Raw genomic sequence first — 27,477 nt, forward strand, 5'->3', positions numbered from 1 at the left:
GGGGTTCACCACTGCCTAGACTGCTCACTGTTTTTCATCCTACTTTCAAAGGAGCACTTACCTAGAATTCACATGGGAGACCTTGCCAGCCCTCTTTGAAGCTAGGCTTTCTGAAGAAAATTAAGCTGTTTTTCCTGGTAATTCTTCTCTTCGTGTATCGTCTACATTGATTTGGCTTTTTGCAAAATGAAATTAGAGAGCCAGCAGAGTCAGAACAAAAGCAAAGGCAGCCAAATTCAAGTCCATGCTCAGACTGTCTCGAAACTTCAGTGCCAGCAAAGCAATCACAATTATCAGAAACTGACCAAGAATATTCAGCTTGATTCTTCTAATTAATTTAACAATAAAAATCAATGGTTAGAACTCTAAAGCATATAGAAAACATACTAAGATTAATATAATAGCTACAAGGGCAGAGTTACAGGAGCCAGTCAATCAACAGAAGCAGAATGGGGCATGTTTGCTACGACCATTAGTTAATACTTGCACCCAGAAAAAACAGTGGTTATATTTTTAAACATATTTTTCATAAGAACCATGCAGTGTCCACAGTATCTCCAGATCATTTCTCAAATTCATCAAGTCTATGTTAAATTCTAATCTTGCCCATGCAATGTAATTGCAGTTGCACCTTAGTGTCATCTGCAAATTTAATAAATAAAAGCACTTAATTCCTTCACTGAGGTTGTAAATGAAAAAGCTCAGAAGCTCCAGAATCAGGGCAGACTCTCATCGAGCTCCGCCAGTTCAATCCTTCCAGTTGGAAGCAAGCAACTGAAGGCTGCCTTCCAGCCAGCTCTACACACCCCTCCCTGTTTCATCTGGACTACTTTACATTACTGAATTGACAGTTTTTGATTACTGAACCAGAAAGCATCACAGAAGAATTCAAAGCCACAAATACATCCCTTGGATCTTGTTTTCCAGCAACTACCTGCTCCCAAAATTGTGGAAAGGACAGTCGCCAGGGATTCAGAACACCAAGCAGCACGCGGCTAAGTATGAATACAGCAGAAGGAGGCAAGCAGAAATAAATTCTTCCTAAATATCCTATAGACAACACTTAGTGCCAGAGAGGTGTTTTTTTTTTTTTTTCCTACTTCAGTGGTGGTAAGACTAGCACAGATTTTCCAGGCTTTATGTGAAAAAGATTGTGTTGTCGTCATTCCTCGTTCTTAAACAAAATATTTAGCCTTCCAGTGGACCTTAACTGCACCACAATGGAATTTAATATTTTGTTTTCTTACTAAAATAGCTTCATTTGCTGTTATAGAAGTGAATTTATAGAAAATTCTTAGTACTAGATCAATACTAACTGCATATTGCATTTTATATTACATGAAAGCCTTCTTAATTGATCTAAAAATATATTAAACAAGGTAGTAACTTCACGAGATTCACAGAAAATAACAGAACTTTCAAGGCACTGGCCTGCATGCAGTGGCCATAGTCGCATTCAGAAAGAGAACAGCCATCCATGGCTGACAGCTTTCTTTGACAGAAAGAACCAGTCAACATTTACATTCCTCATGAACGTACAAAATATCATCAGGACACCCGAGAAAGCAGACCTTGATTGCTACCCGAAAGACATCATCAGAAAGTCAAATCACTTCACCATCTCCAACAACAGTACTGCTTCCATTCTTGAGACTCAAAATCTCTCACAAACACGTCAAGGTGTTTTGCCTGGGAGTGGGAGATGCCTGAAGAGCATAATGGGTGTTGAAAATGCACGCTATGAGGGTTTTTATTAATTAAAACATCAAAAAATAAAGTCAGTACCTACTCAATTGATCAACTCTTGCTCTCTTGTTCAAGTAGCAGACATAAATCTGATAGTTATAAATGGCCACTCCTAAAGAGACCCCTGAGCTGTTTCTATGGAACATGGGCAGGACTCTTCAGTGCAGAGGAGAAACGGCTCTACTGTAACATTACGTGAACACCGAAGCTGGAGGACGCAGATGCTGTGGTTCACTTCAGCTCTCAAGCTCCCAAGCTGATGTCATCACACAGAACAGCCCTAAATCTTGGCTTAGAAGTCACAAAACAGCCAGTGCCTTTCCAAGCGAGATCCTCAGCTCTTCTCATTTCCTGCATACAATAGCATTATTCAGCCATTGAAGTTTCCACTTAGCTTGCATTTATGCCAACTACTTTTAATTGCAAAGAAAAAGGATGTTAAATTCTCCCATTTGTTTTTAATCCATAAGGGACATACCAGTGCTTGGCAAGAGTTATAGGTTAAGGGTTGTTCTCCCCTCCAGTCTCACTTATTAAGGAACTTGCATTATCCTCTCTGCCACCACACAAGTAGAGGAGCTCACCTATATTGCAAGGGTGTAGGAAAATATATGTTGTCATTTTTAAAACACCACATAGACAAATCACTGTAAACTTGCTAGCAAAAAAAGAAGAGGGAAGTCTGAATGGTCTCTAATCCCTCAAGACATCATTGTAACTGATGTTCAGAGTCACCTTGACCAACATAGGTCTCAGTTAAGAATAGATAGGCCAGTACTCTCCTAATACGGGTACAATAATTCAGAGAATTTTCAACTTTAACAACTCATCAGAAGAGAGGCAGAATAGCAGACCTGACTGAAGCAAAACTGCACCACAAGGAGTAAAATAACTGAAAAGACCGATACTTAATTTCTGCTTATTCTTGCCAACCTTGTCCCAGTGATATCCGTTAAATGGGCAAAAAAGGCTGCTGAATGCTGCTTGTGGAACAACATATGAATCATAGCCACATCTATGGACTATTCAGGTGGCCCATAATACAGCCCTACTGAATATTATTTTTCTTTTGATCAGTCCATAGAAAGGTCTGAAGTAATGTTTCCATATGGGTTTTGTTCATATTATGCAGTATCTGGCAAACTACGTTATCTGTTTGAGGCAAAGCAATTAAGCGAATTGAAGCGGTGTTTCGGACTTAGTGAAAGCATCTTGAAAAGTTTCCCTCCTCCTCCCTCCCGCCTCTCAGTGTTTGGATAGGAGAGTCATTAGCTAATTATTATGCAAATGACCTGGAATAAAAATTATACACTACATGCTAACACAGTTTAATAGCCCCAGGAGCAGAAGTTTAGTTGACTTCAATGGACTGTAACTCTATCCAAAAATATAGTTTATTAACAAACACATACAATAAATTGCACTACTATAAATAAAACATCTAGCAGGCTTACTTTCACACTAGTTGACATTTGGTTAATACAGAGCTAAAAGCAATACATATATGCTTTCGACAGACAGACTGAACTCAGTTGTAATCCAAGCTCAAACTGTAATCCAAAGAAGGGCACATGTAGCAAAAACAATGGAGACTTCACATGAATCTTGCCATTTCTTTCCACCAGACCTTTGGTCTCTTACAAAATAGGTCTGTAATACAAAAAAGTAATAAAAATTCTGGATTCAATTTACTCAGCCTCTTCCATCACAAATTAACGCTAACATTTTGCAATAATGTGAGTAGTACTAATAAGAGGCAAAGACAATTACATCTTGGAATTACATAAGCTCAGCTGCAGATAGAAAGGTTGCCTAACAACAGGCATGGACTTCAGTCTCATTGTCCCAACTTTTGCAAGAAATACCGTGACGGTAGAACACATTCTTCTCTCTCGTCAATTAAGACTTGATCCAGCTTCCACTGACATCGAGGCAAAGGTTCTTCTGTTATCAGTGGTACTCTGATGGGGCCTCAGAGGCCTTCACAAACAAAAAAAAGGTCACCTTCTCCAGTGAAAGTTCTGTCACTCTCCAATCGTCAACTTGGCTGTGATGTCAGTAAAACCTGACAAACTGTTACCACACAGGAGATTACAACAGTCTTGTCCTCCCTTCTTGCCAGAAAAAGGGATTCAGCAGAATTTGATATATAAGAACTGCAGCCAACTTGGCAATAAACAGCTCCACTCTGCTCAGTATAAGATCTTGACCTCATCACAACGAAGTAAATAGGAGGTTTGTAATGAACTTCAATAAAAGCCCAATAGAAATATCAGGCCAAAACAGAAAAATACTCACTTCTTTAATATTAGAGCTTGTTTTTGCACAGGAAAGGACATTTGTATTTCTGATCCTCTATGGCGGGAGTAGCAGGAAGGTTCCAAAGTACAATATTCCAAAAGTAACAATGTCCAGTATAAAACTGCTCAAGTAGAATTTTTAAACAAAGCTAAAGATTCCTCCATTTCCTTCATGGTAAAACAAAAAGTTATCTCTGTAAGCACAACCCAGTAGGGTTTCAATATTATTAACGAGGTGCCTGTTACCACAACAAATAAAAAGTATGCCTGTGCTCCCTAAATTGCATTAGGAGTTAATCTTAGAAAAAATTTATAGAAATATTGATGAGTTAAAAACCTTTATAACCTTTCTTCTTCTGCACCCATCCTCTTATAATTCCTGGTAAAAAAGAAAAAATCAGAAACTTCCCCCACTCTCATCCTAAGCAAAGAGTTAAGATCTATTTTTACATACAGAAATGGTCATTTTCTTTATACTGCTGGCACCAGGTTCTGTGAAACTCAAGAAGAAATTGATTTCAAAATGAACAGACCTGACCAACAAGAGCAATCAATCAAGCTTACTTAGAAGTAAATGCATTAAAGAGAAGTCACAAAGTACGTGAACTCACATTGAAAAAACTAGTGACGCACAGTTCAATCATCAGCAAGCTCCCTCCCCTCTGTGCAACTTGCATAGCTGGCTCCTCACATTAGCTAGTATGAAATACTGTTACAGTAGAACAACATTAGAAAAATTTGGACAAGTGAGAAGGGAGTTATTTTAATTTAGAACAATGCCACCCAAAGATACAGATGAATACAAACAAACAGTTTGTATCAAAAACAGAGACATGAATTTAAGCTACATTTTCAGTCTATATATTGTCTTTCTTCTTCCTTCTTTTAAAAAACATAGGGTATGACATTTCAGTGTCAATTGCATGCTTAAGTCATTTATTCATTGAACATTCCATTCCCAATATATCATCTATCAAAATGTTAGTTAAGATTCATCCTGCTTATAGAACAAATCAGAATTTCTTCTGCTGAACTGCACTTGCAGACAATAATAAAGACACTGATATGAAGCCAATAAAAAAACAATTAGATTGTGGGGAAAAAAAAAAAAAGTCAAGCCCCACTCTTACTGTTTGATTCTTAATAAAACAAAAGCCTATGCCTTTTAACTGACCAAAAGATTTAACTCCAAAATACTATTCACAGACAGAATTCAGAAATAAACTTTGTTTTAAACAAAGTCTATGACTTGCTAATGATAAAAAAAAGGTAAAATAAACTGCCAACAATATATCTCCTCCAAAGAACAGAGGAAACCACAATAAAAATGATACTGAAAAGTCATGATCAGAATATTGCACCAATAATTAATACATGTAATACTACAATCCTTTTTTTATCAGAGTATTTTGCAGGATTATTTTCAGTCCAACAGTATTTTACTTAAGGGAAGGACTAGTGTGTGGAATCAGGTGCCACTTTAAAATGGGTGTGTTTCATATTTCTTTTTTCTGTTTACCAATACACGCCTTTTCAAATGCTGGGCCAATTCACAATTGCTCTATTCCAAAAGCTAAAAACACATGACATATGACTGTAGGGCAAATTAAACCATTTAATGACATCTGCATGTGCCATCCATTAAAATACTGGTTTCTGTACTACACTTGCACATTTCTGATATAGGCATATATTGAACATGGGCAATTTATACCTCAAATATGTAGCACTGCAGAAAAAGAAAACAGCTGAAGATTCATATTGCAGCTTCTATAGTAATCCCCACCTGGTAGGAAGGCCTGTTGGGCATACCAAAATTGAAAGAAATTAGTGAAGTAACAGAGAGTAAGAAATCCAATAGTACAAAGTCTGCTTGGACAGGGCTCTTTCCCCTACTGCAAAGCAGTTTTATTAAATGGGATTTATTTTAGAAAGTTTCACAATTCTTAAAATGTAGATGATACTTGCATTCCTGAAGGATTAAGCTCTACATTTCTTAATGCTAATTCAACTATCTGAAACCAACCCAGTAAAACCAGCACAGCTTTTACAAGTAACACGCACAACCTAAAAATTTCACCCCCCAAAACTGCCTTTTTGGTACTGTTTTTAAGCTCTTAAGATACTCTATGTATTGAAGAGATGCCAGGAAGCTTGCAGCAGGAACAAATGCTTCTTTGGCAAAAGGAAAACATTTTAGTGCCTCCTCCCTTCAAAATATGTGCACCTCACCACAACATATGCTAATATACTACCAAATACGCCTCTTTATCTTGCCATTTTTATAACAAACTGTTTCATTCATATCTATTTCAGCATGTAACTAACTACTGCACAGAGCAGAACATGGTGTTAAATCAACTTGTGGTTTATACCTAAGAATAAATCATGAAGACATTGTATTAAAAATGTATATATTCCAAAACAAACCAAGAGGGGCTGATTTTATATAAGTCGTTTCACTGTAAAATTAAAAATTTAAGTTATGCAAACATTTTGGGCCTTTTTTCCATCCTTTGTCCTTTATTTAAAATGAACATGATCAAACAAAAATGGATTCCCACAAAGATGATGATGAGTGGAATTTTGTGCTAAATCTACTATTAACATGCTAAAACAAATGTTACAGCCCTTTTGTGAAGATACCTATGTATGCATATATGCCTACACATGGACATATACATACTTTTCCCCCTTTTCCAGCTTTCTCTGAGGTTACGACACTCAAATGAACCTCTTTTAGATATCAGCCAAATGGTGAACCAAGAAAAGGATGGAAAACAGCTCCTTGGCTCTTTGCAGGTCTACAGTCTGCACTTACCAAAATAATAAATAAGTATTTACCATCATATTACTATTTTCCTCAAGGGAAATTTGTATTTAAAGTCTTCTTCCCCCTGAAGAACTCAAAGAAGCAAGAGGGAAAGTGTTTTATAAAAGCCCAAGATTAAAATAAAGAAAACACATCCCCCAAACATGCTGGAGCAAGACCACTTAGTGTAGACATCAGTATCGGCCTTTGTTACCGAAACAGGTTCTTCAGTCTCTGCACATATCCTCATTATTCCAAGGAAATCAGTGTGGCTTGTAATGATATCAGAAAGACAGACCTGCTTTGAACACACAGATTTAAGTACCAGTTAGCTAACAAAGATTCAGTCTATAACTGGGCTCACTGTATTGGGAAAACTATTAAGATGAGTGGGAGAAAATAAAGCCAAGTTCTATGAGAGAGTCACTGTGATCCTTCAAAGCTTTCTCTCCGTTTAGATCTATACACCTGTATCCCACTGTAGGGTGAAGAGGATGGGGGGGGGGGATAATAATTGAAAACTGGCTTGTCAGAAATGGATATGTATTTTTTTTTTTAATTATAGATCAGTTGAACACTGTTAGAACCGGCCTCACTTGAAAACTGCCACACTTGAAAAATACTGGAAATCTGGAGATAGGACATTTATTTGGTTTGTATGCTGTCTTGGAGGAGAGAGAAGTTAATACTTGTAAAAGCCTGGTATTTACACTTCCGAAAAGTTTCTGCAGTTCATCCAACTTTGACAGGGCAGGAATTAAGTGCCTCTCCGTGTTCCTAAATGGGCACTTTGGCTGCTTTGGCACACACGCACGCACACAGTATTCCAGTACCAACGGGCTATGCAGTCTAATGCAGCTTTAAGCTGGCAGCGCTCCTGAGTAGTTTTAAGTGTTTATCAACTCAGTAGGTCAAAAGTCTGCAGACACTGGGTGGAGCAGCAGTATGCCACAAAACTAACAGTTGTCCTCCTGCAGAGAGAAAAAAAAAAAGGGGGGGGGGTGAGGGGGAGGGAAAGAGTTGTCAGTACAAGATTAAAGCTACTGGCCCCATTCCACAGCAGACAGTATGATGGTTTGTAAAAATACAGGATTAGCCTATTTCAACACGTTAGCAAAAGAAGGTTCATTTGCCACATATGAGTGACTGATAAAGCAGCAGGGAAACACTGCAGGGGTTCTCAAAACCTTCCTGGTTTCTTTTGTATTTGGTCTAAAGCAAGGGCATGCAGTTTCTCTTTCGGCAGAGGGTGTGGCTGTGGGTGTTATAGCCAGTAGGTTAACAGCAAAAATGAACATAGCTGGATAATTCTTTGATTCAGCTTTGCTCGTGTGTTTCTTAAATTGTTGCTCATAGGCATGAAATAGCTCAAGTCCAGTGTCCTCCTTCAGCTCAGCTGAGTGAACCAAGGGGGCCCAGATCTCGGGAAAGGCTGCCCGGCAGGCCGTGCTGCCCGCCGGCCAGATACAACAGCAGAGGCGTCGATGTGAAAGCACCATCCTAGACTTCCTGTGCTCCACTGTGACCCTCCCCGGCCCGGCAGCGACCTAGATATCTGCTTAGAAAAATATTAAAATCTGATTTTTACTAACACAGAAATCACGCTTTACCCAGTGCTAATGTCATCTGTGCTTTTTCACATACAGAAATTCAGCTCAACACTTAACCCTCCCTTCCTGTGAGAGGATACAGAATGCAATACAGAAACCCAGACAGAAGCCACTGGCACGAATGTGGCATGTGCTAATCAGCACTGTTCAAACGCTCAGGACCCTTACCCTGTGTGTTTTCATGGTCACCATAAGCTCTTCAGAACTGAAGCCCTGTCCTTCGCATCTCTATAAAGCAGCTATCACACCTCTACAATTCCATATAATCTTATCATGTCAAGTGCAAGAGCTGCAGAGATAAGGATGACAGGCTACCCTCTTTAGATCTCGTTTTCTGTGGATTTGCATCAAATGTCAGCTACTCAAGATTATATTCATTACTGCATTTTGTAAAACACAGTACATTCTTGTCTAAGGGAGAGAATAATAATTTGCATAACCTAATTAAAATACCCACCTTTCTTCTTTTTTTTTTTTCCTCCTTACAAGTGAAAACCAGGCAGAAATAAATGTTTTCAACTGATATACTTTAGAATGTTAATATGGTGTTCATCCAGAAAAAAACTTAAGGTATGTTTTTGTCAAGTCATAATTTTAATAATTCCTAAACAATAAAGGTGTGTATTGATATACTTATCATCCCATACTGTACGCTTTACAATGAGCAACACTCAATTTAATTAGAAATCAGAGCTTCACGTTTTCTGGGGACTGTAGTCCAAACTCTCTCATTGTTGGCTTATTCCAGATAATATAAGGATTTAGTGACCAGTAAGTAGATTTCCATCACTTTCTTAAAAAATTATGCCACTCTAATGGAGCCCAATGCGTGAAAGAAATTATTGATTGCATGATTGTAACATCTTATGCCATTTTCAATATAAAGACTAATGTGGGAGCAATTTTATTTGAATCAGCATGAAGACCATTGAATTTAAACATCTGACTGAACTGTAATACAATGACGGGTTGAAGAATGCCATCGCAACAATCAAGAGAGCTTTCTAAGAAAGATGGCTTTTCTGAAACAGCATTTATGCAGCCTTCCGGCTGCTGCCCAGATTTGACATACCAAAGTTGTTTTCATTTCATAAAGTTGAATTGCTTACAAATCACCTATTATGCCAAAAACCCACAGCAAAATAGACTGTGATTTAGCTGTGGAAAAATGACTAATACCATCAACGAGAATCAACAGTTATGCTCTTTTTGGTAAACATTCTCCTATTGAAAAGCAGTGTCTCCTTATTGTTAATGAAAATACGGAGCAAATCAATGGATTTCAGCAGGACAAGAACTGTGCAGCATTCTTAAGCATTATATGAACCAAAAATTAATTTTCAGAAACACTCCTTTTTAAAACACCTTCCTTTCTGCTCCCCCATCTCTAAGGAGATACTGTGTAAGTAATGGTTTGACATGACTTCTCTAAAAACAACCTGAACTACACATTTGCTTGTTTAACCCCAAGTGACTTTTCATTATAGAAAACTAGGTTTCAAACAGTACTCTAGTTTTGTTTGAGTTATACCAGCTATGAACGGGACAAAGCCTCCTTGTTGTTCAGTTTTAAGACCTTATTTCATGCAGGGTAAAAGAATTTTATATTTCCTTCTACTGCCCAATCCTGTAGTGCTATTTTGCTGACATACCGATGCATTCTGTAAAAGGGACTCTCCTACAAACAGGAGGAAAATAAGGTAAGAATCTCAAAGCAAAACAATTAAAAGCCCTCAGGAAATTCAAAAGAGGGATCCATGGTGGGAGGCAAGGAGATGACGTTGCTGCTGGCCACCTTTGCACTCAGGAGCAAGGAGATGGTAAGGACCTGCGTGGGCTGCTGTTTTGCCTTCTTCACTGGAACATACCGAGCTTGCAGCTAGTAATGTTGGGTGCACAACCAAAAATTAACATACTCTCTCCTTTATTTCTTGCAGTTTTCTCAAGCATTTTAAATTTCAAGCATGCACCACTTCCTACATAGAATATGGCAACATCTCTCTCCCATTCCCTTGCACAAAGGGAAGAGGGCACAGCCAGCTGAGCGGTACCAGAGGAAAAATGAAGCACATCAGCAAAAGAGTGACAACAAAATCCAACCCTACTGCCAATATTCACTGATATTTAAACACAAGTAAATTTGAGCTCAGTTGCTGGCAAAGTTGGATCTGAAGTAGAGAGTACTTTAGCACACACCAGAAAACCTCTCTGAAAGGGTGTGCCTCTTCCCAGGGTGCTGAATCCTGGAGTCTTCATAGATTAAGCCTAGAGATTTAAGTAAAACCAATTGAAATCTCTCTGATGATGCTTTCACACTGCAGAATGCAGATTTGTTAATGTTATGGCTCCTGTCAGGCCACAGTATCTGCTCATATTAATAGCGGCTAGGGAAAGAATCACTGCAAAATGATCAGTGCTCACTTTTAAGATATTGTAAAGCTCTATCTGCATGGGGACAATACTCCCTGAATCACCCCCCAGTTTTGAGTCCCTGCTATGACTGTTCTACCGGGCAAGCCAGTAAGTCTGGGTAGGCTTGTATGCTTGACTAGAGAAGCCTGTAGACATGTTCACAACTGCTATGACCATAAAAACTGAAATATTTTTAACACATGTTTCTTAGCAAGCCACCTTTTTAAAATGCAGACTCCTTCTATGGCAGATCTCAAATTGATTAGCATGGAAAAAAGTATTTTAACTGCAGAATATTTTAATTAAACTCTGGCTTTAGAGCTTTCTTCTGTCTTTACTTTTAATCCTAGAACATTTGTATTTGGTGGTAACATTCTCCTCAAGTCTGGCTTGAGAGCATCAGGTGAAGTACTAGTGTTAGGTAATACATCCTGTCTGAGGCACAGAAGTGCCAACCATGTGACCACCACAAATAGGTCAATCCCATCATATCAAAACCCTTCACTGTCTAACATCAATCTGAAACACGCAAGTGATGTAACCCTTGTTAAACAGCCTTATGGCAGTGTGCTGGGTGCCCTGCAAATAAAAGATTTGTCAGCTTTTACTGCAGTCGTAGGAAAGGGACTTTAGATCTGAAAGCTTGCTAAGCCAAAAAATATCCCTAAGCATACACTCTGTTCCATAAAGGTGTTTTTTCCCTAAATGAAATCCCAGTGTAATTTCCTGTATAATTACCCTTGATGCAATCCGGCCATTGGAGTTTCCCTCAAGGGAAAGAGCTTTGGGTAGACAATGGTAAACATGGGCTGGCTGCAACGGTGGCAGTGTCCCAAGGGACAGTGCAGCAATTCCAAGAGGCTTTTGGGTAATGAGATTGGAGTCAGAAAGTTCAAGTCTAGGGAAGAGAAGAAACAAGAAAGCCTTGTAACAAAACAATTGCATGATAAGTCAAATGCAATAAGCACGAGCCATGAACAATTCCAAAAAAAGTCAGCTCTCACCTTCTCAAGACTCTGTCAAAAGAACAGCAAGCTAAAGCACATTATCCACAATCCAGGTGAAGCACAAATATCCAGCTAAAGATGCCGTTGATCAAGCAAATAATAAAAAACAGTAGTGTGTCATATAGCATTATTTGACATACAGATACTGGAGGACTTGAGCTGGAGAGCTGTTAGTATCTGATATGGATAATCTAGACAAATATTTAATAATAAACAAGAATGCAAAATTCTAGAAAGGACATCAGTATCATTTTACTAAAATCTTTCAGCAATCAATCCAGCAGGATAGCTAAACTCACTAAAAAGCCCAAACTCCACCATTAGCAAAAAGGGATCTCTAATATTTAGAATTACTTGAAACACAATCCAGCCCAGCATAATCCTCATAGGTCCAAGCAAATAACCCACTCCAAAAAGATCAATATAGTCACAGTCTCTTAAGTGTGCCCCCACAGTTCAACAGATGCCAGGGTCATTTCATGGGAAGAAGCAATCATTTTTTTCAGGCTTGACCCAAATCACTTAGTATTTTATAAATTAAAACCAACATGTTAATCTCCATCTAAAACCTGAGAGACAGCCAAGACAGATGGATGAGTTTAGGTGCTGAGTAAAAAAGACAAGATGCAGTACCTGATAAATCAGTTTTGAGATACCACACTAGTTTCAGCTTTCAAACGCTGTAAGGTTTAATCCCATGCACAATGTTCCACAACAACATCATGTTGAGATGACAGGTATGATGAACAGTACCAACATTTGTGTCCAAAAGAAAAGGTCGTATTTCCTGGCCAGGCAAAGACTGAGGAAGAGTAGTCTAGCCACTTTCATACTTATCTAGAGGTAGCTAAGCATTTAACAGTTGCTAATTAAAGCAATCAGTGATATGATCAAAGCTGCAGCTTTGATCATATGTGCCACCTGCTTCCCTAAGCCACCGTTATCTTATCCCTGACTGTGCTTTACTCATACCTCAATGAAATTTGGGTGTCACCAGTGGTAATGCACATCATCTTTCATAAGGTCACCCAGAAGAAGAAGAAAAAAAATAAGACATGAAGACTACATAGTACAGCATAGTCTTCCTAATTGGAAATAGGAAAGATAGTTATAACTTCACTATCTTTTTCAATGATACTTCACTATCTTTTTCAAGTTCTCTCCACCTTGGCTGCAACCAGATACAATCTTCACAGCCTTGTATAAACCTCCTACAAACCCTTCCTTAAATTGATTTTGCAATGCTAGCTTGCTATTCCCAAACCAAACTTCACCTGTGTCTTCAAGAACCATGTTCACATGGTCATATTCCACAAATTACTGTGCAAGTCATTACTAGGTAAGGAAAACAGTGCTAATGATGATTTAAAAGATCTTGAACCCTGCTTTCTCTGTAGATTATGTTCTCAAATTCCTTTTCAACAAAGACTAGAATTCTGCAAATCAGAATGAAACAGCATTCTTCACTGTGTAATTTTGGTGTAGCTGATATCCTGATAATGAACAATTAAACTCCTCCCATCTACCCTTTGTAAGCAGAAACATCAGAAATACACAGCACCTAAACTAGGCAATCCATTCTCTACATCAGTTAATATAATCTCTGCAAAGCAGTGCTGCTTCCTACGCACGCAGGCTGGTATGCTTATCCCCCACCCTTTAACGCGAAGTTTCTTCCCTTCAGTATATTTGCTGCCGAGAGGTCATTGAGAATGCCAGCTCCTCCTCGTACGCTTTTCCTGGCATGGGCATAGTTCAGCACTTAGGATTTCCTCCAGTGGCTACAGTACAAGCGACCCCTTACTGTAACCCTCTAACCTTTGTACTGTAACTCTCCACTCTTCTACCTTCTACTTTCACCTCTGAAGCTGACAAATTTCCAAGATGCTGTGAATAGGAGAGATTCACAATATACCAAAATCTGACAAAATCTGAATCCGCAGGTCATTCTCAGATATCCCTAGCTCATGTGATAGCATGATGTGTAACCAGATGAGCCAAGGGCCAGTTTACAACAAAGAGTCTGAACTGGGGCAGAACTAAAACAGCTCAGCTGTCACACTGTACTGAAATGGCCAACGGCTGCTAACATTTCTTTTGCCTTATGTACAACAAGTCTGCCAGTTTTGGAGTGTGCTGCCTGGCAAGAAGCTGCATTGTTGGCTGATGCATCTAATCTTGCCTCAGGAACAGTATTTCTCATCTCCTATTTCCATTAGAGTTTTCTCCTGCAAAAAGCCTCCTTCTTTATACAGTCCTCAGGAAACCATTGGTAAGCACCACTCTACCTTAGAAAAAGTCTTTGGATCTCTGGTTTTGATATTGAATATTTTTGTCTTAATACAGCATTTCAAGCAATTTCATTAAATAAATCCCTTAAAACATTAATCTTCACCCAGCTCTTTGAAGAACTGTTTGAAACGTTCCTATCATTGCAAAAAGAGAAGAAGTGGTTTTCAGGCAATCTAAAGAATGCAAAAATTTCATACCTTTTAAAAGCCTGCAGTAGGTGGTATAGAGTGTCCTCATGGCCAGTTCTTGCAATGGCAGCACGTGATCCGTTTCTGTCCCTATAGATTTCACCTCTGCTGGCAGGAACACAGTTAACTGTCCCGATGAAAAAGAGAGCAGTTTCACCTCTGAAACCTGAATTGGAGAGCCACAACTGGAAGGACACAAAACATTTAGAAAGTGGTTAGAAAATAATAAAAGTAAAATGGGAAAACCCAGATGACCAGCCCAAAGCACACCTGATACTGGAGCACCCTCCAAGGACGCATGAAGAGTGTGATACATACTGACATACATTTCCTATAGATCCCCAACCTCTGTGCCATGCTAGTCATGGGTCACCTGGAGGTCTTTACTGACCAAGTAACATGCAAGAGCTAGAGAAATGAGAACACAATCCCAAGGAGATCAATCAATCAAGTCCACTACTGAAAGCTCTCATATGTCCCTTATTTTGCCTAAAATCTGATCTCATTTAGCTTCTGAATGTCACTATTACTAAATATTTTACATAGGGTAGCAGTTTCAAACCTAACAATTGGTTTCCTGTGTTTTGGATCAACTAGCTGAGAATGATCATGGATCTGTCAACTATAACATGCCAGACAAACTACAGCCACAAAAAATAAGCATTTAAGTGCCACTGGGTGATTCTGTACTGCAACTTTCCCCATCCACAGAGTTCCCTTGGAGAGAAAAAAAAGCCCCAAACAACAAAAACAGCCTAAGCTGTAATAAGAAGATAACCCAGTAAGTCTACTATCACTGTCCTTCCCAAATCATAATGAGAAAAAGGAAGGTTATTTGGATCCAAGGAGAGAAACTTAGCCTGTAGTAAAAATAATAATTCTTTACATGATCCCTGTTGCAATCTATTATACCAGAGAGACACGCAAAGGAAAATTCTACTAAGAAGTTGGGGAAGTCAACGGGGGAATCGGAATTGTTTATGACAACTTAAATTTGAAGCCAAGAGCAACTTGTTAAGGCCAGTCCTAACAAATGGAACAGAAACACAAATTAGTCAGCCTTCCCAGATATTGGACCTAAAACTGAGGTAACTATTAGACCGTATCAGATGTGAAAGAAATCTCATAGTATTTCTCTGATAACGAAGAATCTCATCTCCTCTGATTAAAGAAAAAGCACCCCAGAGAAACAAGCAACAAAGAACAGTATCAAACAGCAAATCAATAAGCCTCTTGTCAAATATTCAATACTTTCCCACAAACCATTAATGGGATTAAAAAACAAACAAACAAAAACCAGGATTTCAGAGATCCAATATTCCAACAATTAATTCTCCAGCAATCCATTCCCAACGAATTAGCTACCACATGTTTTCAAGCTGATCAACCCCTCCCCAACCTAAATACAAGGAATACCCGTAACCGGGGGGGGGAGGGGGGGTACACACACACACACACGCACACGCACACGCACACGCACACGCACACACAAAAAATAAAAATCAGGATATATCAGGGAAAGAATTTTGTCCTATGAGTAGTGCTGGGTAAAAGCCCAAAGACTTTACAAAAACGAACTTCAAGGAGGTTAAAAACAAAAAAGGCAGGGAAGGAAAGAGGGGAAAGATGATCTATCAAGCAGGAAAAATGGAGCTACAGGGGAAAGAGCTATGACCACCGACTGGCTCCCTTCAACAAGCTGGCAGATACCTAGCTGGAGATCATGAAATCCAATCTGCAAAAAGTAAGATCAAAATTCATTCTGAGTGCTGAGATCATCACCTCTTATGTAAAAGACTGTTTTTCGGTCAGTCTGACTGCAGGATTCCTAGACAGATATTCATTACTTACACAATGCAATTTATATTCTGTTTTCAGAAATGTAGCTTTATGTTTGTAACAGCAACATGTCAGATTTTGTTATCCAGTGGATGACCAAGAAGAGTACTAAACCCAGAATCTTCAGCCCTTTTGCCTGACCCATTAAAACCTTGCACTGGCTACTAATGCTTACTTGGAAAGAACATAGAAATGCTTCAGATTATTAAAATCATACGTTAATGGTAATGTCACCCAGCACATCATCAAATAAAAACTTTAGTTTGTTAATAAAGTATATAGGAATGCTTTTCCCATGTCAAAAATTTTCCTTAAAAATAATCTAAGATATTTCAAGAGCGTTTCACAACATAAAGAGAAGTTTGCATTTGGTACACAAACGCAAATACTATTTTGTTTTACAAAAGAGGTAAAATTATTGTATTTTTCAATTCCTTGTTATTATAAAATTAATAATTTTTGCATTTTTTTTTAATTTCACAGAAGGCTTTTCAAGAATTAATGTCATTTTAACACTTGGCACATTTTTAGTCTCTTCTATACTAGACTTATAGTATTCTCCATACAAGATACCACCAGCAATGTAAATGTAATCAGAGCAAAAAGAACTGGAAATATTTTTATCATTCCCACCACCACCACCACCAAGGCATTTTGTGAAAATTTAATTATGGATTTTATAACCATTATTGAACAACTATATCAAAGATTGAAGAAACTGAAATTTTACCAGACAATTAAAAAAAGATCACATTGAAATAGAACTGAGTGTGGAGAGCAGAAGAGTCTCATAACAAATGATGCCGTTTAAAAGATCAGTGGAAAAATAAAAAGATTTTGGCTGAGAGTAAAATAAAGACTTCAAATGTCACAAAAATTAAAGAAGTGGTTATTTAAAACCACCTGAAAGAAATAGGATAGTTGGACCAAACTTGTTGGGGCATTTCCCATATTGCCCCTATTGTTTTCAGTCTAATCAATACAGTTCTATTATCCTTAGGGCCAACTATCTATTATCGTTAATGTCTTTCTTACAAGGGTACTCTCAGTTCTGAAAACAAAAAAACCCTAAAAATTATTTTACTGAAAATCGAATCTGTAGAAGTTTGAGGTTGCACACAGATCAGCAAAATTATAATACAACTTCAAGTATTTAAATATCACACAACCAGCTATGTGACACAGGAATATTAAAAAAAAAAAAAAACTTAAAATGTCAAGACTCAATATCTCACACATTGCAGTAGAGCACAGGCTGTAAAGAGGGAATTTATATTTAATGTAAGATCTGCTGAGAGCAAGCATACCAGAAATTTATAATTAGATGGTAATGGGGACAATTCTCCTCTGATCAGTTTTATACCAGCAAGACTCCATTCATTTCAGCAGTGCTGATCCTAATTTATGCTAGTGTCAGTGCAAAAAGAATTAAGCTAGTGTCCTACACAGCCCATTTTTTGCTCACATCCTAACCACAAACATGAGACGGCCTAGGATATTTTTAAAATGCACACTTAAAAATATACCTGCCAATCCAGAATTCCTAAAAAAATTACTTACTTTAGTTAGTAGGTGCCAAGCCCTATAAAGGGCTGATGCTGGGATGTAAAGTGAGTAAAGGAGCTGCATGGACATTCCAAGAAATGGCCCGTAACTTACAGAAATGTTAGAAATTACAAACTAGTTAAATGCTGCAACATATGTAAGAAAGAGTTTTTGCATTCTTCAGTTCTGAAAAATCTATGAAGCCTAGATTTTTGGCCACATTTAAATGCAGCTAGTCTTCAGCTTCAGGCCCCTACATTACCATTAAGAATTCCTTTGGAATAACTGCACTGACTGTTATGGCTTAATACTAAAATATTCTAAGTCAGCAAATTAACACACAAGATTTATTACAAAAGTAAAACAGAACTGGCAGCTGCAGTAATCCCCTTAAAGTAACATTAGTTTTGAATCAATCACACACACACACACGCAAATCAGTTGTATCATACAGGCACATATTTATGAGAAATTTTACATGGAAAAAATATGCAAAACATTTGAATTAACTTATACCTACCCACTGCAACCAATGACTTTATTATACAGATAAGACGGAAGCCCTTTCAGATGAATGTTGTTATCCACATAAACATACTGTAGCTCCCGAGAACGACCTAAATCTGGGTTTGGAAAAGGAGAAAAAAGTAAGGGGGAGAAAGGATGACATAATGACAGTTTTAACCAAAATGATTCTTTTTAATTAAAAAAAGCTAATCAAACTCAGTGTAAGCAAAACTAATTTAATACTTCTCAGCTGTAAAATTTGAGCCAATTATTTTATTACGGATTAACTGAAAAATTGGTTAGAAAATAGCATTTATATATATATATTAAAAACCCTTTTCAATAGTTCTGAAAATCCCATTATGAATTCTCCCATTGAAAACTCTAAAGTCAGGTCAGAGAAGCAAAAGGACAATTTATTTCAAAGCTACTGCGCATACTTCAAGAACATAATATTTGTATGTTTCTATCTTAACTTTTTATAGTCTTAAGAAGTCCGTTACAGAAACTAAGGAAGACAAACAAGCATTTGGCTGAATCAGGCCCACTGAAAGCTTAGCGTACCATCGACCAATTCTGATTTCCCATCTTTACCAACTGTCAGTAATCCTGATTGGCATAAAAACAAAGGTCACCTCAGAGTGAATAACATAGCTTCTGTCCCTTTCGTAATCACAGCTATTATACCAAGAACAGAATAAAAATTAAAACATTTTCTATGATATCTCTCTTTAGATATTCTGTTTGGAGTAATGAACTGTCTGTGATCCCTTGTCATTCCCTGCTATGACAATAGGTAATACAATCCTTTCTCTATCGTTGAATAGCTCTCCTTGCACACAGAGCTCTGGACGTAATTTAACACAGATAAAGCAAATAGCTTTTTAAGTGATCTCTCCAAACATTTGCCAGTCTTACAATATATTGAATGCCTTCAGCTCTCACCCACTTGAATGGCAGCTGCAAGCATCAGAAACCTTGGAAGATCCTGCTGAGGAACTTCAAAGGTGCCGCATTATCAAATCTTTTGTATGAAGAACAAGTGATGATACCAACAGAAAACCTAATAGGTTCCTTTTTTGGAAGAAAAATGTTAACATAAAACTTGAGAGTTGTTTTTCCTTTTAATGCAGAGCCTTACCCTGCAATAATCTATGGAGGTTTTGTCCTAGGCTTCAGGGACAATAATCTGGCCTTTATTCAAGCTGGAGTCACCGGACATCAGGGGACACCTTCAACCAGCATAGGCTTCTTTGACACTGTCCCAAAGCGCTATACGATGCATACATCAACTGTTCTGCCCCAAGAAAAGTAGAAATATCTCTACTGACTGACCAGCACTGCTGTGTTTTTGAGGTGTTAGCTCCTAACGATGCACCTCAAAAAGATGATTTATTTTGGCTCGGTATATTGCCTGGCTGAAAATAGATTATTGAAGTTCTGGGATATTTTTAGATGAAACAAAAGCATTGTTATCCTACAATGAATAAAATATGGTAATACTGGGACACGGTAAAATATTGTAACACTGCAAAAGAATCAGCCAATAAAAGTTAAAGCACATAGCGTGTTCATGGCACATCTAAAGCTGAAAGAATACTGTCTCACGCTGCAAAAACTAATTATATTAATAAGAGCTGAAAACTATGGCTTGCTGGGTAGCTTGAATGTGCTACTGTTTAACTTATTAATGTAGAGAATGGGAGAAAATTTTAAAAAAAGGGCTCATTTGTTCATTTCTACACAGATGTATATAAATGGGCTGGAAATCAGGCAAGTCAAAAAAAGACCTAAAGCTGCTCTTTTTATATGCATTTTGGGGGGAGGAGGGAAGGGGGCTGGCTTTTTTTTCCCCCCTTGATGCATCTCATCTCTTTGCTCTGTCTTTATCTTATGCTATGTTTAGATTGTAAGTTCCGGGTTGAAGACTGCATTTCCTAGGTAATTAAAGCAAATTTTTGGATGTTAGACAAAATATCTCAGTGGGAAAAATTCAATTCCCAATGCCAAATAGCCTGTAACTATAAATGTTCCTTGGATACAGTTTCTTTGCATTAAATAACCAAGCATCTCCCAGCCCCCAAATGGTTTTTTCAAGTTTCAAACACTATTCATAAAGCTTAGTTAAATTTAAATAAATCATCGCTTAAAAAACGCTTTGTATCCCATCTCCGTTAATTTTTATGTCTTGTATCAGTCAACAAATATTGTTAAAACTTCTCTAAAAAATACACTTAATAACTTTGTGAAATAAGGAAGCTGCTTATCTACGAAAAGGCTAAAGCTACAAGGAGGGTTTTCATGTGGCTTTTGCAAGCACTGTACTGCATCTAAAACATTTCCACTTTCCTCCTTCCAGGCTTCCAGATCAAAGACCTTTCTCCTAGAAATGACCAAATGCCATGACTCCTGAACAAGCCCCAATTCTAATTTTTTTTTCTCCCCACCCCTTAAAAAAAAAAAAAAAAAGAAAAAAGAAAAAAAAGAAACAACCCACCACTCAGGGCCCTGGCATATGTATTCCACATGGCTGAAGATGAAACAAAAGCTCTTGTGTGTCTGCGCTGTTGCTCTTTTAACCATATTGGGAGGGCAAGGATACAAAAGCAGCATATACTGAGGTAGAATAAGACCTTTGTTTACTGTGCACTGATAATTACTAGACCCATTTTCTAAACAAAAAGTGCACATAAACCCTCAATAAAGTAATATAACACTGAATATCTGCTGTCATAACATCCAGTTATGCTGCCAGTACACTTCAAAATGTATGGCCTATTTTAATTATATTTGTACTTTATTACATAAATCATTTTTATTCTCGCACTGTCAACAGATTCGAATTTCTACTTGCAATGGAATTTGTTTTCAGGCATTGAAGCATTTGTTAACGGTAAAATTTTAAAGTTAAATTTCTATCAAAGGGTAATTTATAATATGATATAAATAGATATAAAATAATCAGTAGTTCCATCTGCCATTCAAGAGAATTCTCAAGACCACTTATCAGAGCAACACGAAAGCCACATCCTCCGCCCAGACAAATGAAAGAAAAAACGCACACGGTTGGCCAGGATGCCTTGTCTAGTTTAAGTTGCACTTACAGTATGGGTATTTTTAGAAATTTATTAGGAAGGCCCAAATACTCAAATCCAAGCACTTTTATTTCTTTGAATATAAACTGGAATATATGACAGCTGAAAAATAACCATTTATGTGAAATACTGCTATATCCAAGAATTAAGTATATATTGCAGAATGAACGACTAATTCATTATTGTTTACCCATCTGCTTGTTTATATGCCAGTTTTGAAAATCAGAGAGTGGCATGAGGTATTTATATTGTATTTTGCAAATCTGATTCCTGTTGTTACACTATTTTTCTTAAGATGCATGTGCTCTCAAGCTCCAGAAAGGTAAATATTACCATTTAAAATAAAAAACATACAGGACAAAACTACATAGTACATATCCAGCAGTGCAGTGAAAATGCAGGGCTACTGTTAGAATATATCTTATACCTATTAATCTATGGAAAATGCAGATTTCCATTACACAAACAGGGCTTCTACAGGCAGCTACTAGAGCCATGCTTAGATGAAGAAGAATGGATTCTGAGGCGCAATGGATGTTAATCACCATATGAAAAACAAGAAAAAAGGCACACTTTAAAAAGGCAGTATGTTAGCCAATATGTTTAACACATGACTATTTCTTCTAACATGGACATGTCTAATAAAAAAGAAAAAACACATTCTGTCTGGTGATAGATAAGATGCCTGCCTTCCTACTCCATTCCCTAATTTCAAAAACTTGTTTGACAATTCTTGCTTGATTACCACTTGTAAATGTGTCCAATGTCTATCTCTCAGTTATTTAACCTTCTTACTCATGGTCATTAACCGTGAAAGGGAAGTTGGATGTAACAGTATACACAAAATAACATTAGCCAACATGGGCAGCTAGCAGAAATAATGCTACATTTGTGCCTCAACTTCAGTAGTGCTCCATGCAATACCATACACCAAGAAAAATATATCTCTACATGGCAGAAGACAGATTTAATCTTTTTGCTTTTTGCTAACCCTCTCTTCTATTTTATTTCATCACATCTTGACCATTCTGAAGCCTTCTGACTCTTCAGAAGGAAGGATTAAACATCTACATTTATTCCGTGCTGCTTTTCCTCTGAACTCTAGGATTTATGATTCAGTTTCATATTCAGAGATAGCAAATTATCTCCAAATGTTCACCAGCGAGTCACTATTAAGAGCTACTGAACAAGGTCAATTGATAGTCTTTGATGTTTCCTGTTATTTTAAAGTTCCTTTTTAATGTTTTGAATTTTGAGTCTAAAAATAAAGAAAAAAAGAAGGTGTGTCATTTTATTAGAGATTTATTTCCTCCTTTTGAACTTAAAACACTTCAGCAGATCTGTGGCTGATCCAGGTCGTAGCTGACTCGCAGATAAGCTACTAGTGTAAAAGTAAAGAAAATTTTGCATTAAACTCTTCAAATCCTTTAATATTTTACATCTTACGATATAGAACAGCATCTTATTCTTACAAAATTAAAAATATTCAGAAATCTTCAACTTCCCTCACCTGTGAAATGGAGGTAAGAATATTTGCCAAAGTAGGGGTAGCTACTTTGCTCATTTTAGAGAGTACTGTGGAAACTGGATTATGCATCTTGGGACTCATTTTCTCATTTATACAATGACATATGTTGGGACATAACCAAAACACTCCCTCTGGAGAGGTTATTCGCAGTTAGAGGCACTTGTCAGTAGTATTGACTTTTGGCGGGGGGGTGTCTTAGTTTATCAACTTCTTTAAAGACTAAATAGCTAGTACTACAAAAATTGTTATACCTATACAATGTAATTACTTCAGAAATAAGATTACCTCATTTTTAGTTACCTTAATTTTTATCTTTTTTTCCAACATGATTAGTGTAACTTCATCTGCACCTAATTAACCAAATTCTGATCATGTGCTAGAAAAACTATTAGTGGATATTCAGCAGACATGGCAAATGCCACACGCTCACTGTGCTGCCTGTCCGTGAAGGCCTCCTTCCACAGTTCCAGACTTACAAAGGGTTAAGAAAAAGGCAGATGAATTCTTTCCTGGGCTACTGCTTTGAAAGTTTTGATGGATGCCTATACACAGCGCAAACTAAAATTTAGCTACATTATGCAGTGCTGACATTCCTCATGATGTAACATAACTTCCGTGGAGTTACTGGTTTGCACGGGAAGCTAAAAACCCTAGCTGAAGAATCTGTGTTAAATCATCACATCTAGCAAACAAACAGATCATTACCCAAAGTGGTGGAACTCAGATTACACAGTACTATATTTAAACAGACCATCATTTAAACTTTCTTTTCCTCAGTTAGCTAAAAATAAAGCAACTTTGATAGTTGACCCATTGCTTTAAAATAGACATGAAACCTTAACATTTTTCACTTCTTTTTCATTTATTACCTTGTTTTCCAACAATGTGATCGCTGTGACAACGCTACAGAGTCTGTAGGGACCATCATGGATGAAAATCACCTGTTGCAGGGTTTTGGGTTTTTTTTTTTTTTTTTTTTTTTTTGGAAGGCAAATTTGTTTTCTCCTCCCTTCTCCGGGCCCCCGGCCCGGTCGGCTGAGGGCAGTGACTCACCGAGCGGCAGAAAGGCGAGGCGGTTTCCAGCCATGGACAGCTCGTTGAGGCTGGGCAGCTGGCACAGGTGGCGGGGAACGCACCACAGGTGATTGCGGTCTGCAGTCAAGTACTGCAGCGAGAGACACATATGCAGCCTTTCGGGTAAAGTTATCAAGCGGTTGGTCGAAATGTCCAGTGTTTGCAGCTCCCTCAGGTCTCCGACCTCTACAATCCAAACATTAGGCATGGAGATATATTAATATAATTAGGCTCATAGCAAAGCCACAAAAAAGATCTCAGCAAATCAGAAACAGAAGTCAGCAGCTAGCTGCTGCTCTCAAGCTACTACTCTATCAATCTGTGTTCAGAACTATACTAATATTTCCCAATATCTTCACCTTTCAAATCTTTTGGTTGGGGAGCAGTTATTTGTTAGGCAATATGTTTAAATATAACATCTCTCAAGACAGCACATTCCTGAACTGTGTCTATTATTACCAACAAAAACATCAAGCAATTTCCTGGGCCCAAATCAGAAATAGCAAAAATGAATGCTTAAAAATAAAAGACATTACATAGCTTACTGTTAGCAGAGGTGTTTTACATGACTTCAAATTCATGCAAATTTATATTAACTTAAAAATATATATATTTTGAGGATACAATGCTGATATCCACCTTACTTAAGACTCTCTTGCAATTAGACTTACAGATATATGCATATCATTTTCTGCTTAGTGACAGTCTTTCAGCAAGCATGCTTAGGAACGACTGCTCCCTACAATTCAAAAGGGCTAGCTTGAATTAGAACAGAGATTCATTTTAATAATCTGTAAATTATTATGTCAGGTTAAGTTATTTTAGGAGGACATTACAGTAAGTTATAACCTATAGTTGCAATAATTACAGCTTCTAGAGATTTTCTTTCTTAACGCTTTAAGAATCTGGTTAATTATTGTGATTGTGAGAGTTCTGCAGAAGTCCATTTTGTGCTTTAAATAGTATCATATAGCTTTTTCTGCAGATAAAAAAAGCTAAGTTCTTCAAAGTCTGCAAGACCTGATCAAATAAGTAGCCTCACTTGTGTAACAGAGTCATTTCCTCTGTCTGGCCTTTGGGACCAGGCTGTGCTTCTCTGGAGACTGATTGACAAATATATTGAGAAGCTTATGGATTATCTTGTTTGTTTATTAATTCTTTTACTGTAAATCTATAAATTGGATAATTCTATAAAGTATTTCCCCTGAACACAGGGAAAGCTTTAAAAACAGTTTTGCTTTGTTTTTAAATACATTGCAGCAATGTAACCAACTCATCAAGTGTTCAGTGCTCTCAATTCTCCTGGCAATTCTCAGCATCTTGCAGAACCAAATTTTCTTTGCCCTAACTAAATGAAGCCAGCTTTTGTATCTGAGAGCTGCTAAAGAAGATTCTCCAAAACTGTCTACACTGAAAACATGAGACACATATCAGGCAAATAATTCTAAAATGCACAGTCTACAGTTCTATCACCCAGATTTTTTTTTCTGAATGTATACATAGGGCAACTCTATTTCAGTTAAACCTAAACAAGACCTGTTGTGTCCATAAGCTCCCTCTGCAGCAGGAGCTAGAAAATTCGCTATTCCCTGAGCTCTGATAGCACCTTGCATGATCTCTGCACCCTAAGATGTAAACAAAGAGCTAGGTTAATTTCAAGCCGTCTTATACACAGTGGGAAAAAGAAAGATGACAAATTTGAAGTTGACCTTGGGAAAAATATTTCTATGAATGTTACTGAGAACATGAAAAGGAAGTTATAATTCAATATTAAAGATTTTCACAAAAAGTAATAATTAATAAAGGGCTCATGTGTGCATTAACAAGGCGTTCCTGCCCACTGCAAACAAGCCCAGCATTAACTGCAGTAAAGAATCAATGTAATACATGCGTCCTTTTATAATAAAACGATCCTGACAGAAGCAGCTGCCATACAGAGATGACCACATTCTTCAAACCTTTGACAGTTTTGATGCTAACAGCAATCATGAGCTCTATTAAAAAAACATTTACTACCGGACTGAAAATGAATTGCAAAAGAAAAATAATCACCATTAAATAGCAGACGACTACTGTGCAAAATAACTACAGTAGAGCAGTCTCGTTTTAGAGAGTCTCATATTCATCGCAAACAGAGCCATATGCTTTAAAACAGTGACAGGAAGAGAGCCACCTACATTCAGCCAAACCACTGACCACATGCAGTCAATAATAGGGCTAGCTATTTTCAGGCACTAACCTTTTTCTCTCCCACTAAAAACAGTTTTCTAATTCAGTATAGGTCCAAAATCCCATAAATGTTATGGTTGGCAAAGCTGGCAGAGTTTCAAAGGCATTGCTAGAATGATATGTTTCAAATCTAAGAGGAAATAAAAGTATTCTCACTTTATCCTTCATCCAAAAAACACATACTTGCCCAAAACTTCATCCTCTCTACCTTAATCTTCCAATGCATACCAGATGTAAACATCCACTTTCAACGTAGAGTACCATATGTTACAAAAATACCCACCAACCCGTGATGAAGTTAAAAAGTAAACCAAACCACTTAAAGCGCCATCCGATTAAAGATGTAACGCCCAAGACTCCCCGCCACAGAGCTGAATTGAAGAACATGCTAGACATGTTTTCATGACAGTAAATTGGTTTCAATCTCATTAAAGCAAAGGAAAACAGTAAAGAATAAAACAAAATACAAAATACAAACAGTCCATTAATAAGTTTTTTTCAAGCCTTTATTTACTAAATACTGTTATCCATACTTTTGAAATCTTGCAACATAAATACTGAAGGACACCTTGTCTAACAAGCAGTGAAAGATTTACAGACCTCTCTCTTGCTATCACCTAATCAAGCACTTAGACACTTATGCGAGGTGGGCTTTGGAAATTTTAGCCGGACATGGAAAACAGCTATTCCCAACCAAAAAGATTTGTCAGAGAAGGGACTTCTATTCAGAGATTTTAAACTCAAATAACACTGCGGCAACAGAAAGAGACAAGCATTATGCATCACCATTAAACCACACTCAGGAATTCCAATTACATTTAAATGAAATTCATAAATGTGTAATTTAAAATTTATATTAGCTTCAGTATTTTAAGATTAACGCTATCAAAATCAACACAGCAGTGCACAGCAGTGCAGTGAGCCCGGTTTTGACATCAGAAGCTAGAGCAAATCCTTGGAAGCTTTGCTAAACTCATCAGAACGACCCCAGATTTGTGGAGGCACAGAGAGTCCAAACTTTAAGTTACTGTGTTGATTCTTGGACCAAAACGTTTCAGCTACATCCATCTGCTCTCACATATATTTGGGCAATTATGTGGCTTGACCATATGGTACAAATGTGCTCATGGGGCAGTACACATGAAGTATCTGACAGACTGTAAATTCACATACGGCCTTACCTCCCAGAAACTTATACCCAGGCTGACACCCAGAGTCCTGCCTACAGGCTTCGAAACTTGATTTCAGTGCCACACACGAGTACTTAAGCCTGTATTCTAAAACTGCCAGCAC

General features: G+C 37.6%; 1 protein-coding gene across 4 annotated transcripts in view; it reads right to left on the bottom strand.

Moving 5' to 3' along the window:
- Positions 1–3,122: 3,122 nt before the first annotated feature.
- The window catches only part of LRRC28 (leucine rich repeat containing 28), a 55,805-nt gene continuing 31,450 nt past the window's right edge, over positions 3,123–27,477 (bottom strand). For all 4 annotated transcript variants that reach the window (XM_026121668.2, XM_064517912.1, XM_026121667.2 and 1 more), the window contains 5 exons: positions 23,935–24,141; positions 18,272–18,374; positions 14,377–14,552; positions 11,619–11,778; positions 3,123–7,829 (listed from right to left, as the gene is read on the bottom strand). In XM_026121668.2, coding sequence (XP_025977453.2) covers positions 7,757–7,829; positions 11,619–11,778; positions 14,377–14,552; positions 18,272–18,374; positions 23,935–24,141 — 719 coding nt within the window. In that variant the 3' untranslated portion in view covers positions 3,123–7,756. The remainder of the gene's footprint in view (positions 7,830–11,618; positions 11,779–14,376; positions 14,553–18,271; positions 18,375–23,934; positions 24,142–27,477) is intronic.

Source organism: Dromaius novaehollandiae, chromosome 10, assembly GCF_036370855.1.
Source record: "Dromaius novaehollandiae isolate bDroNov1 chromosome 10, bDroNov1.hap1, whole genome shotgun sequence".
In the NCBI taxonomy this organism is placed as follows: domain Eukaryota; kingdom Metazoa; phylum Chordata; class Aves; order Casuariiformes; family Dromaiidae; genus Dromaius; species Dromaius novaehollandiae.